At 38.2% G+C, this 14,177-nt stretch overlaps 1 protein-coding gene across 1 annotated transcript in view; it reads left to right on the top strand.

The window, feature by feature from the left end:
* The window catches only part of CUBN (cubilin), a 228,532-nt gene that overhangs the window by 6,738 nt on the left and 207,617 nt on the right, over positions 1 to 14,177 (top strand). Inside the window, exons 3-10 of the mRNA XM_040968271.1 lie at positions 1,465 to 2,436; positions 4,597 to 4,687; positions 6,109 to 6,388; positions 7,013 to 7,142; positions 7,966 to 8,061; positions 8,948 to 8,986; positions 11,229 to 11,330; positions 12,262 to 12,365. Coding sequence (XP_040824205.1) covers positions 6,276 to 6,388; positions 7,013 to 7,142; positions 7,966 to 8,061; positions 8,948 to 8,986; positions 11,229 to 11,330; positions 12,262 to 12,365 — 584 coding nt within the window. The 5' untranslated portion in view covers positions 1,465 to 2,436; positions 4,597 to 4,687; positions 6,109 to 6,275. The remainder of the gene's footprint in view (positions 1 to 1,464; positions 2,437 to 4,596; positions 4,688 to 6,108; positions 6,389 to 7,012; positions 7,143 to 7,965; positions 8,062 to 8,947; positions 8,987 to 11,228; positions 11,331 to 12,261; positions 12,366 to 14,177) is intronic.

Below are 14,177 nucleotides of genomic sequence, written 5' to 3'. Positions count from 1 at the left end.
ATGACACCTGTTGTCCACTAATTTCCGGAGCAAAAAACATGAGAATTAATCTTTCCAGATGCATTTCTTCAAAATATTAGCTGTCCAGATATTTCTTGAGTAGGTCCTGATAAACATCTTTGTCACCATCTCCTTCTCTGTCTCCTTACTACATCAGCCCAGGCCTCCCTAGTACGTATCTCAACTGTGCTATTATCTCCTTTCAAACTACGAAGCTAGGAATTTGGTTCCATAAGGATGCTTACAAAAGGCAAACATGACTGTACTAATCACTTCCTTATACGACTCTCCCAATTCTCCATTGCTAAAAACAAAATAATACAAAGCCAGCTAAATGGACATTTCAAAGTCTTTCTTCATCTGACTTCCCATCTATTCTTTAAATTCCTTTTTGAGAATTTTTAGAATTATTTATCTGTAAGGCAGAGACATATACATAGAGACAGAAATCTTCCACCTGCTTGTTTATTCCCCAACTGCACAGAATAGCTGGGACTGGGCTAGGCGAAAGCTGAGAGCCAGGATCTCAATGGGACTCCCCTTGTGGGTAGCAGAAACCCAAGTCCCTGAATCATTATGAGCGCTCTCACAGCATTCTCATTGGAAGGAAGCTGGAGTTAGGAGCAGAGCCAGGGCTCACACTCAACTCTCTCCACTCTTTTCCAGAAAAGCTTTGTGTGTTATCTCTTTTTTGCTTCCAATTTTTTGGTTCTTACCAATGTCCTGATTACAGTGATCCCTTCTTGATCTGAAATTCTCCTCATGTGAAATTTTAGCATACTAAGATATACTCTCATGAATATTTTTGTTGACCACAGTATTTTCATTTGGATTAGGGATTTGAATTTCAGTTGGATCAGGGATTATTTTAAAAAGATGAGAATTTGGAAAGTAAAAGGAGATGAGGCAGATGGTAAAGAAGGAGTAGAGATTGTATCAAGACATCTTGGCGAGAGGTGGAAGAAAGGAGATATATTGTTTTATGTTGGTTTTGTGACTATCTTGTAGTCTCTGTGAGGAAGAAATAGGGAAAAAAGATAGCGAAGATGCCTGTAAGAAAGACTGTAGATCCAGGATAAATAGGAAGGTGAGACTGTAGGGCAGAATTTAGAGCAAAGGTCAACAGATCATGAATTATGGGTTAGCAATATATTGAAAACTCAGGTGGAGAAGCAGGTTCTGTGTCATTCTGTATATTCCATGCGATAGCTACAACAAAGCAGAGCACATTTTCATGTGTCTTGTTGAAGATGCCATGGGAGTAAAGGCTGGTAAGTAGAAATCAAGAGTGTAACAGAAAATTAATCCAAGTTTCAGGCCCGTAAAATGCCACCAATGTCATCTGTGCTCTATCTTAATAGTTTTAGCAATATTTTAATACATACAAAGTATGTAGAAGTAAACTTTCTTAGGTATACCCTCTCATTTAGCTGCATCCGTCAGAGCAAATTCCTTCTGTCCAAGGTCTCTGCCTCCAGCACACCTTGAGAAGACTCCTTCAGCCTGTTGTTTCAGCTCCACCTCAAGTAAGAGACTCTTTCCTTTGGATTACGAACTCTTAGAGACTCTTGGACTAAATCTAAATGTACCCTCCATCCACTGATGTAGAGTCGGTCCTTGCTTTCTGAAGCAGCCTTGCCTTGTTCCCTGGCTTCAGCTGACCTTTCTTCATATCCTTAACTCCAGACCAGCTATCTCCTTTCTCAGTGCCTGGCCCCAGTCTGGAATCAGACGCCCCTGATTCTATATATGATTTTAAAGTCAACTGTGAACCCTTCTATCCTGCTTTTGCTTTAAAGAACCCAGACCCAAAAGAGTCTGGAGAGTGAAGGACTATTATATTCATTTACATGATAATGGAAATGAACAGCTTATATTTAGAAGATACTTACAGTGTACCAGGTACCAAATGCGCTACACATTAGGTAAGTTTCATGTCCCTGTAGTCTTTCCACTGGTAAAGCAACAAGGTTGCATTGTCAGAAAGTGATGAAGCCAAATTTTGAAGCAGGTGAATGAACCTCAAAACTCCTGCTCTGAACCCTGTTATCATGTTGTCTTCCTTAGACATGAACCTTTGGAGGCAAGACTCCACAATTTATTTTAGTTTGTACTCCTGCTATCTTACTAAACCTTAAAAGATAGGTATGGATTTACTGGAATGCATTCCGGATTGGGGAAGAGATAGGAACTCTGCTAGTCAACGAAAGAGGGGATTTCAGATCTTTTCAGTATTTACTGTGGAGCCAGGATAGGAAGTTACTCATCTCCTAGGTCTGAAGGTCATAGATTCTGAAACTATTTTAGCTTGTGTTTGCTGAAGGAATTCTGAATATAGCAAGTATGCAGTGAGGGATAATGCTTGGAAACAGCAATTGATTTTTATATTGCTTCCACAGACATCCTGCTTCATCTATTGATCTGAGCTGGAGTTGAGTAAGTGAGCTAGATGCCAATTTTCCTAACTACTCATCAAAAGTCCATTAGACCTTGAAAGAATGTATTTCTTTTTCTTTTTTTTTAACATGAAGTTCAATTAGGAATTGCATGGTTACATTAGGAGCAGAGAAATCATTTTTACTCGGTTTAATAATAAACCCATTAAAAATGGGAAAATGCTGTAAAAGAGGAAGTTCTTTTTAAGATTATAGCAGAGACCTTTGATATTGCACTTACATTTATTGAGTTCAGTGATAGGAAAATTTGTTCTAGCTGACCCTAGTTTATACAATTCTAAAGTTGTCAGTTACTTAACTTCCTCACATTTTCTTCCTGTCCTCTTCTAAGTGTTAGGCTTTCAATAAACTTGGATCATTATAACACATTTAATGTATAACTGTATACGTGAAAGTTGTTGGCTATCTTCTCTTGCTATTTAATACAAACTTTAGTATTTTATGTCATTCTTATATATGCATGTTATAAATATGTAAAAAATATTCTTAATCAGTTTTATCGAGTTATAATTTATATGCATTAAAGATCATATATTTTTAAATGTACAGTTTTAGTTTTGGTATATTTGTCCAGCTCCACAGACCATTGTAAGCAAGATAGAAGGAAAATCCATTGCCTTCAAATATTTTCTCATGTCTCTTAATAGTCTCTGATTATTCTTGGCCACAAACAACTCCATATCTATTATTGAACAAAGTTTGGAATCTCCAAGATTTTTACATGGAATCATTTAGTATGTATTCTTTTGTATCTCACTTATTTTGGTCCTTGAAAATACTTGTAAGCAAGTGATGGTAGGCTACAAATTGAGAGAAAAATATTTGTGAAATATATGTCTAAAGGGACTTGCACTGAGACTCTGTGAGCTCTTATTGAACAAAAAAACTCAATTTTTAAACATAAAGTTTTGAACAGTCAGTTCACCAAAGACACACAAAGGAAAAATATATGCAAAAATATACTCAACATCTTCGATCATTGAGGAAAGCACAATGAGTTACCTCTGCCCACTCACCAAAGTGACTAAAAGTAAGAAACCAAGTGATAATGAAGATGTTAACCACTGCAACTTTACAAATAATATGGAGAAATTCTTTGGAAAGTTCTTTGACATTTTCTAATAAAGTTGAAATTATATTTACTGTATGTCTCAACCCCACCCTTTAGCATTTGTTCAAATGAAATGAAAGGGCCCAGTGCAATGGCTGAATGGATAAATCCTTATCTTGCAAGTGCCTGGATCCCAAATGGGTGCCAGTTCATGTCCCAGCTTCTCTACTTTCCATCCAGCTCTATGTTTATGGCCTGGGAAAGCAGTGGAGGACTTTGCACCCCCCACATGGGAACCCAGAAGAAGCTCCTGGCTTCAGATTGGTTCAGCTCTGGCCATTGTGGCCATTTGAGGAGTGGACCAGTCCCTCCTTTTCTCCATAAATCTGATCTGCCTTTCCAAGAAAAATAAATGAATCTTTAAAACAAAAAGAATGAAGGTATGTTTATCAAAAGAGAAGTTCAGAAACTTAACAATAATTCAAGTGTCTGTCAACTGATGGATAAGCAACCCACTCCCTGTATTTTAAAGGAAGGTATAGTGGAAGTGCAGTGGGAATAAATATGTCCATAGGCAGAAACAGAGAAGTGTATCCCTGTACTTGCAATAAAGGATGGACTCACAGTGGAACAACATGTTGGGAGACACATCAGCGGCGATATGATGGACTTCTGAGAATACTTGGAAGATGCCTAGTGAAAGACTGGAGAGGAGACAGTGGTTGGGGGGAAGCAATGCTTATTAAACTGTGTCATAAAAAAAAGAAATATTTTTCAAAAATAAAAAGGAACCAGCTAAAGATTCCCACTATAGCATGGGTGAATCACAAGAAGTTTTATCTTGAGAGAAAGAATCAACTGCAAAAGTCACAGAAGTTTCTTTAAAGCCTACATAACCACATGAGTATTAACAAATGTAATGGTAGTTGCCAAGAAAATTTTTTCTCAAAGTGAAGCTTTTATAGCATTATCCTTGAAGTCAGTCTTACCATTCTTATCATGGTCTGCAGCTCATAGAAAGTTTAAGCACATCAACAACTGACTTCTCAGTATAGTGTCTATATAGAACATTTCTGTCATTCCCAATAGTTCCTGTGGACCCAGCACAGAATCCCTAGGAGATGTCCGTGGTCCATGCTCTGAAACCCTGTCATCCAGCTGGAATGTTAACATGAGTAAGGTAAGAAATTATTCCACAGTTAGTGAAAAGTGACGATTCCTGGTGTAGATGTGGTAGTTTTCTAGATCCTGGGATCTGGAAGCATTTTTCAGTTTGTAACCCAATGTTACTTCTCAGAGAAGCCTACCCTCACCACTCCCTGTATGCATTCCCCTCTCTCCCTACTCTCTAACACTATCTTACATTCCGCCAGCAGCGATCACTATTAGAGATTACCATGCTCCTTTATTTTTAAACTTTCCCCCTGTATGTTTTTTTTTTTGTTCCAGATTTCAAGTCTTTTTGAGAACAAGGGTTTGTGTCTTTTAGTAACAGTGATATTTGGATGCATGGCAGATCTGGCACTGATTATTTGTTCTAAAAAATATGAACTCAATGGAACCAAACACGAATGTCAAAGAATTGGAGGGAGAAAGTAAAGATGTGGAGACATTTAACAAGACTGAAACTCTTAAAAACAAGCTTTTTCAAGTGCTATAGGAAGGCTAACCCATATAAGTCAATCATCCTGTAAACCAAGAGCTCAAAATTTCAGCAATTGTTAATAATGAGACAGGAATAAATTATGTCATTGTGGGAATAGCACAACACATCCCCCCACTTGGTTCTACTGCAATAGTTTATTTTTTTTTAACCTGTATTTTCTTTTTCAAACTTCTTACAGTTGTCAACTAGTTTCCTAATCACTTACCAAGAATTTTGGGAGTTTGAACCAAAATCCTAACCGTAAAGTCTTTGTTTTTTATATTTTAGGTCCTCAGAGATTTTGGAAAAATTTCAGTCCTATTCATCTTCTAAATTGAATGATGTGGTCTGACTGCATGATTTAATTGTGGAAGGGAGATTTGGACTCACATACCTTAAAGAAATATATTTAATAAAAAAAATCCACTGTAGCATACATATTTCTCTAAACAAACCATCACGCTCAATGTTATAAGTAATGGATTTGCAAATATTCCATTTTGTGAGTTGCCTTTTTTGCTGCTGATAGTGTCCTTTGAAGCATAGTATTTGGACTTTGCTCTAGTCCAGTTTACCTTTTGTTTGCTCTTTTAATGTCAAACTCAAAAAATTATTGTCAGATTTAAAGTTGTCAAGATTTTTTTCCCCTATTTTTCTCTGGGAATTTTTTTGCTTAAACTGTTCTACTTAGGTCTTTGAACCATTTTTAGTTGGTTTTTGTATGTGGTAGCAGATAAGGATACAACTGCTTTTCTAGTGATCACCCAGGTTTTTCAGCATCATTTGTTGAACAGTGGCTACTTCTTAACCAAGGTTTTAATGGATGTTTCCAAAGCTACCTGTTACTGTCTCAAAGGTTAAACAGATAATGATTAAGTTGTACATCACTTAGGATAGATTTTGACCTCACACAAGTTGAAGAGTACTGAAGATCTAAGATCATTTACATTCCTCAGGAAGAAAAAAATTTAACAGCATTCTCGGGCCAAGAAGAAAGAACTAAAAAGTTACAGGATACCTATTGGATCAAAGTTCACCTGCCTGGTCTTCTGTTCTCTAAACTCTCACGTTCAGTTGGTGGCAGAGGCCTCCTTACCAGACAACCTGGAGGCTGGTGAACAACATGCCTTTACCTTTTCTTTGGATTTTGGTTACTTTATTGTGGTTTGCTGAATTAGATGGAGAAGCCGGAGGGCTTAAGCTACAACCACAAAAGAGAAGCACTGATCTCCAACAGTAAGTAGACATATGAATCATTTCTTTAAAAAATGTTCTTTATTTTATTAATTTGAAAGGCAGAGTTGCAGACAAAGAAGGAGAGATAGACAGTTTTAACATCTGTGGGTTCACTCCCCAAGTGGCTTGTTGTCTGGGGTTGAGCCAGGCTGAAGCCAGGGTTCTGGAATGTCATTCAGGTCTCCCATGTGCGCAGGGCCCATCTACTTGTGTTTTCCCCAACAACAGACATAGTAGCTTAACTTGCTGTACCACAACACTAGCCTTCTTACATAGATCATATCGGCTGATGGACTAGGGTGATTCCTGCCCAGTTTTCACAAACAGATAAGCAAAGATAAAAGAAAAACAGGAGAAAATATTTGGGGCTGATCAATGGAATTATGTTTTCTTATGTGGAAATTATTCATTTTATGATTTTGAAAAAAAGCCAAATACACAATCAGAATGCATTTCTATGAGACTGATGGATAAATAAATGGCAAGTGAGTAAGGAGAATTTTATTGAATTGATCACAAGGTGATGATGTATGTAGTCTACAGATAGTCCATGACAGATTACTGTTTGGATTTTAAAATAATATGTGCTACTTACAGATTCTTTCTTTCTTTTTAATCATGCAGACCTCGGATGACTTCAGAGAGGGGAAATTTAGTGTTTATTACAGGATCTGCCCAAAATATTGAGTTTAGAACTGGATCCCTGGGAAAAATAAAATTAAATAACGAAGACATCAGTGAATGCTTACATCAGGTAATACACTGGAAATCTGTTGAAGACATTTTGTATATTCATTTACTGCCACTTAACCGAACAGGTCTGTATTTGTACCTTGAGTCTTAATAAATAACATCACTGGAAGTAAGACAAATCCTCTAAAAACCAGTGATCTAGGGCTAACGGTAGGTAAAGAACTAATGCTTACAGAAAGTGACTCACTGTACAAAGATTGTGTTGTAGTCCAGAGAAGCTGTACAAGTTGATAGTGAACCCTCCCCCAGTGGGGAGGAAGGGGGGACCCCAGAAAGATGTTGGTGTGATCAGTTTACTTTTGCCAGGAAACAGAATTGGCCCATTATACTTCTGCCTCATTGAATGTTTCCTGTGCTCAGAGTGACAACAGCATGCCAGTGTATCAGTTCTAATGTTAGAACTTAACATTACTTAGAGGCTAATGGGGGTCATCCACTGTGCTAGCACTTCAAGCTGATGATCTCATTTGACCCCCACAGGTGCTCCTATGAGACAGGGTTTATTATTATCCCTTTGGTAAGATTTAAAGGGACGCTGAAGCACTTAAGTAATTTTCTTAAAAACACCCAATAAATGGCTGAGCCAGGTGTTATTATGGGAATAATGCAGACTGAGAGTACATTGATTTATTGTTCCTGAAAAGAGTAAGTGAAATTACTCCATAACTATTTTAGTCTGATGCTTAGTATATTTAATATTGCTTTGTTATTTTTTAAATAATGGACTAGAATTTAGCGTTTAAAATAGAATACTTTATTATCTCTTTGCACAACAAATTAGCTTTTTTTCCCACTAACATTTTTCTTATGGTTTTTGAAATTAGATCCAGAAAAACAAAGATGATATTACAAATTTAAAAGGAAGTACCATTGGTCTGCCTCAAAATATATCTAGTGAAATTTATCAGCTTAATTCCAAGGTAAGTCTGACATCTATATTATACGAGCAAATGGACTCATTTGAATTCAACTCTATAATTGGCCATTTTGCAGAGGGTATACCAATTTTGAATGATTTTAGAGAATTGGCAGTGTAATTATGGGTTCTTCTGTTTAATGGTATAGTTTTAGTGGAAGAAGCATAGTGGTGCTGGGTAGTAGGGAGGAAATTCTGTGGCAAGTGCTATCAGAACTCAGGTTCTGAAAGCAAATCTATTGAAGTAAACACATCAGTGTCATTGTTGGAAGTTCCCTTGTTACTATGTGTAGCCATGAGTCAATGCATCAATGATTTGTACTCCTTTTAAAAAATACCTATTTAGGAAGTAGATATTGTGATCCAGTGGATTAAGCTACTGCTTGGGATGGCTGTGTCTCAGTTTGGATGGCCAATTTGAGTCCCAGCGATTCCACTTCTGAGCCATCTTCCTTCTAACACATTTTGGAAACAGCAGATGGTAGCTCAAGGGTTGGGCCCCTGCTGACCTCATCAGAGACTTGATGGGGGTCTGGGGTCCTGGCTTTGGCCTGGCCCATTCCTAGTTTACCGGAGGCATACAAGGAATGAACTGGAGGTTGGGAGAATTCTCCCTGTCTTTCTGCATTTTTTTCTGCCTTTGAGGTTGATGCAGATAATTAATTAAGTAAATAGTCACTAAAAACAGTTTTTTTTTTTAAAGAAACTATGCAATGGGTGGAACAAGAAAAAAGGAAATCTTGAGGGAAGAGGGATGAAGAGGGCAAAGACAATGAAGACAAGACAAAACAAGAGAAACTGAGTCCCTAATAGAGGGTATTAGAGGAATGCATATGAGTGTGAGATGCCTTTGAACCAGCTAACTAATTATTTTTTTTTCCTACTGCCAGCTTGTTGATCTTGAGAGAAAATTTCAAAGCTTACAGCAGGTAAGTCCTCATAAATAGCAGATAGCTGATGTTTTTCACTGCAAATATACTAAACTCACTGACAGATCTGGTCTTGATCAACATCAAGCACTTGCTTTTCCCTAGAATTTGATTCTCAAATTTCATCTCTTTCTCAGAATTTGATCTCAGGCTATAATTCCTAGGAGATGGAGTCTCAGAGAGGTGAAGTCATCAGCTCCAGGCCACTGAGCCTGACTGTCTGACTCAAGGTCATTGAGCATGACCTTGAGCCTGACTGTGTGACTCAAGGTCATTGAGCATGACCCTCAGAGTCATCCTACTCAGCATGTTACTCTTATTGTCAGCCTCTACTGACACTGCAGTAGATTCAAGCAATCTGCATTTGACCAGCTAGTGACCACCCATTTGTTAATCTGGTATCAGGAATTGAGTTTTTAAAATGTGGCATTAAGATCAAAAGTCTGAGGGTATTTTGTCTGATTCTCCACATTTCTTTAAAATTATTGATAAGCACATGTTCAGTAACTTTACTCCATGCTTATATAACTCGTCTTTGTATTAGACTTTCTTTAAGCGACTTTTGTAGTTGGCTAGTGTCTTTTTGGACTTTCACAGAAGCCATACCTTCCACTTAGAGAAATGCAGAGAATCTTTTTGTCTTTAATGAAAGTCAGGGCTTACAAGTTAAGAATCCCTGCCCTCATGTGAGTCACAGGGACTGCAGAGTGTTATTTTCTAATTCCACTTCACACAACTTTTTTGGAACCCTCTTGTATTCCTGATGTGTTTTGATTATATTCCACACACTTCTATACCTTTGGTGTTTTTTATGTTTTGCAAACAAGTTCACATGTTCTTTTACCTCACTTTGATAATAAATGGATCCTTCAGCCTTTATCTTTTTAGTGGGTTACAGGAACAAGGCACGTTGTTGTGAAGCATGATACAGCACTGGTGTTTTCAGCCTCCCACTAGAGTGAGTCATTGTTCTTGCCCAAGGTCAGGAACTGCAGGACGTGGTCAAAATGAACTCACACTGTCTTCCTTTCCCTCCTGGCTCAGGAATGTTAAAATTATTTTCCCTTCTGAATGCCTTTATGACTTTTGACACAGCAAATGCTCACTGGCCACCATAGTCGCTGCCAATCCCAATTGTTTTCCTCCTGACTGCTTTAACTGATTTCATTTCCGGCTGGAACCCTACAAGACTTAGAGTTTTTAATACTCAAATAGTGTTTCTTTTTTTAATTAGAAAAACTTCTAATTAGTTTGTGGTTAACATTTTTAATAGGGTCCTTTGATGGACAGAGCTAATTGTGACACTGGCACAGAGAGACAAATGGAATAAAGGAAGAAAACAGAACCCATAGAAAGACTGTTACACATGTGGTCTCCTGATTTATGACAAATATAGAAAAAGAATGGTTTTTATTGGGCCCATTTACCACTGGATATCAGTGTCATCTGACAAAATGAAAAAAAAAACCAGAATATATAAAATAAATAGAATAGTTTGCCCCTATTTTAAAACAGAGATTTTGATTAGAAGGGAACTTAGTAAGCCAGCTTTCCTTGCATATCCTCTTGTCTTCTCTAAAGAAGTTCTCTTGGCCTCCAATGGCATAAAAAAATCTTAGGAGGTTGGTACTGATAACTGATGTGGGGTAAGATTCCCGTGCTTTGTAGACAAAGCCAGGTCTGTTTGCAGCTGTTCTGAATGCAGTCAGGTGAGCACGAGGGTTGAGGACACATCTTAGCTGGCCACATTTCCAAAGAGAAAGAGTTATGTCATCTTTGCTCATGGGAGTAGGGGGTGGCAGCAAAGGACGATCAGATTTCAAAGACTTATCTGGGCAAACCAAAGATAAGAATGACAGTCAAAAGATCCAGAACTTGCAGTGTATTTTCTTAGTGCAATAGGGATATCCCTTGTTATTTCTACCTGATTCCTTTCCTTGGTCAGCTGATGTATATGTCTCAGGTGAGCAGTGATTTTTCAAAGAGTAGGATGAGAATCTTTTCCCTCATAGTTTGCCCTATCCACAATTAAAAGCGCAGAGAGTGAGAGTGAGAGAATAGAACTGGTGATGGGAGATGCTTTTTTTTTTTAAACAAGGAGGTTAATTTGAAGATTACAGAAGTAACGGAAGGAGCAGGGGAAGACTCGCAAGGACCAGGAACAAACACCTGTACTGAAATATACCTCTCTTTGCAACCAATTGCCAGTACCATGGTGACTATCCAATCTTTTCTTTTTCAGACAGTTGATAAAAAAGCTTGTAGCAGCAATCCCTGTCAAAACGGTGGCACCTGTCTCGATCTGCATGATTCCTTTTTTTGTATTTGTCCCTCACAGTGGACGGTGAGTCACTTGGGTTCTTTGGCCAGTATCTGTCATTTCCTTGGGACTGTTCAGACATATTTCATTCCCCATCCAAAGTTCCTGGGATTCTGTGGCCTCTCGTATCAGAATAAATTACACTATAAATGCCAAGACTTGAGTATGATCATACCCCCTTGAATCTTTGCGAGGGTGTTCCGTGGCTGAATAGCTATGTGAAAGGGCATGAAGCTTCTGCTAGCATTACAATTATTCAGAATTGGAAAGTACTGGATGAATTTGACATCTGTATGGAAAATGCTTTGTCACTTTCTATTAGTTAGTAATTTTGCTAACCTACTTGTTGAAAAGTGAAGCACAGAGAGACAAATACCACACGTTCTCCCTTATATGGGGGCACTAAAATTTAAAACAAAAAGAAAGGAAGAAATGCCCATATATATTAGATTGCTACAACCACAATGTTTTGTTGAATTTTGTTTTAAATCTTTGTAAAACAAGCTGATAGAAGTTTTCCTACTATGGTTTAATGATTGGTGACTATTTTGCAGTTAACTGTATGAGTGAAGTTGAACATCTTCTCATTCGATTATTGTTTATAAGCCTCTGTTGGACTCTTTATTTAGTAGAGCCATTAAGCCTTAAGATACAGTGTATGTTAAAAAATATATTGTTTCAAAAATAAATGTTAAGTTTGAAAAAGAAATTCTAATAAAAATGCTATATTTTTGCAAAAAAAAAACCCTGCAATTCTTTAATAGCGTCATTGTGAAATGAGAATTTTTTTATGTACATTTTCCTCATGTCACTGCTATGATCTTAGTAGTATTACTGTTGATTTTATCAAGGTCTTTTTTACTATCCGTGTGGAAATTTTTACATACATCTTAGGAATATTGTTTTCTGGATGCTTCTGTGACCTCTAACCCTTTGTTGTTGTTTGTGAACACAGGGTCCTCTCTGCTCAACTGATGTTAATGAGTGTCAGATCTACTCTGGAACACCCTTGGGCTGCCAGAATGGAGCCACGTGTTTGAATACCGCAGGGAGTTACAGGTAGCACACACTCTTGCGCTCTCTCTCTCACACACACATATATCAGATATATAGTATATATATCAGGTGCATTTTAAAAGATAAAACATATCGTAGTTAAGAATTATTTGTGTGAATTGTAAAATTAGGTTCTCTGTGGTGAAATTTGCAGCTTTTATTGAATGGAAGTACGGCTGCCTTTATTTAGAGGATCCAGGGGGTCATGAGTTCTCAGTTCTCACCTCATGGAAAAATACTCACTCCAGCAAGCCTGAGGAATAAAAAGACGGCCATGTGACAGGCATAGACAGTAAGGCTAAAGTTGTGCAAAAGGATGATGCAGCAGTAAGCGTCAGAGCAGATGAGAAGCAGCCAGGGAAGAATTCAAAGTAGAAAAAGGTCATCCCACCACCCCAGGGTGCGATTGTTGTCCTCATTCCATGCATTTCTAAGCTTATGCCTTTGGTATGGATCACTTTATTTAATGTTATATAAAAATGTTGACTGTGACAAGACTAAAGACTTGAACTGAGGTCCAGTGAATGAGAGAATTGTCACTGCACTAACTCTTTGTGGTCCCTGACACAGTCACCAGGCAGTTATCTCTCTTCAGATTTCTTTTGTCAGATGACTTGTCCACAGCATTCTGCTGTTTAGCACAAGCAGTGCCTTTTCGAGGGACTCCTCCCATCCCTAACTAAGTTGAAGTTAGGCATCACCATGCCTACTTCATGCTCTAAGAATGTTGATTATCAAAGCCCTGCTGCTACATATTCCCTTTTTAATAATCAGGGCCAGCACTTTAAAGCAGATTCTTGTCAAATTTACTTTTCTACAGTGCCTTAAATCATGTAATATGGCATGTGTCCTTCCTACTGAACAGTAGTAGGATTCCCATTATTATTTTTAATTGTACTTTTATGTCACATTACTTTATTTTTTTCCTTTTCCTACACTAGTCATGCCAGGATATATCTATATAGAAATAAATATAATACAAGTTCAGCTTGCAATGGTGAAATGAATAACTATGCCATGGTACTAACTCAAGGAAAAATAAGGGGAAAATGGGAGGCAGGAGGGGAGAGGAAGGGTTGATCCATAAATCTGAATCATGGAAAAATAATAAATAACAACAACAACAATAGTAATAATAATAAAGTCTGTTGGCATTATCTTTCCCTATGAGGTGATTGGTCTGTTGTATTCTGACATTATTCAAAGGCAGAAATTAGTCTCTTATGCTTTTGAATAATTCTTTTAAGACTCTGAAGCGTAATCTCTTTGGTTTAAAAAACCATGATTTACTTTCTCCTATTATCTTTGTGATCCTATTTTTCAATTCTCTCAAAGCAACATCTATTCTTTTCCCTTCCCTTTAAAATATTTTTTTTAAGATTTATTTTTATTGGGCCCGGCGCGGTGGCGCATGTGGTTAAAGGTCCTCGCCTTGCACGCCCGGGATCCCATATGGGCGCCGGTTGTAATCCCGGCAGCCCCGCTTCCCTTCCAGCTCCCTGCCTGTGGCCTGGGAAAGCAGTCGAGGACGGCCCAAAGCTTTGGGACCCTGCACCCACATGGGAGACCCGGAAGAGGCTCCTGGCTTTGGATCGGCATAGTATCGGCCCGTTGTGCTCACTTGGGGAGTGAATCATCGGACGGAAGATCTTCTTCTCTGTCTCTCCTCTCTGTATATCCGCCTTTCCAATAAAAAAAAAACGATCCGAAGCCAGGAGCCTCTTCTGGGTCTCCCACGCGGGTGCAGGGTCCCAAAGCCTTGGGCCGTCCTCGACTGCTTTCCCGGGCCACAAGCAGGGAGCTGAAAGGGAAGCG

Source organism: Ochotona curzoniae, unplaced genomic scaffold (assembly GCF_017591425.1).
Source record: "Ochotona curzoniae isolate NIBS_2020 unplaced genomic scaffold, NIBS_Ocur_1.0 scaffold_4683, whole genome shotgun sequence".
NCBI classification, from domain to species: Eukaryota; Metazoa; Chordata; class Mammalia; order Lagomorpha; family Ochotonidae; genus Ochotona; species Ochotona curzoniae.
Note: the sequence above shows the minus strand (reverse complement) of the source record. Positions and strands in the feature narration are given on the sequence as shown.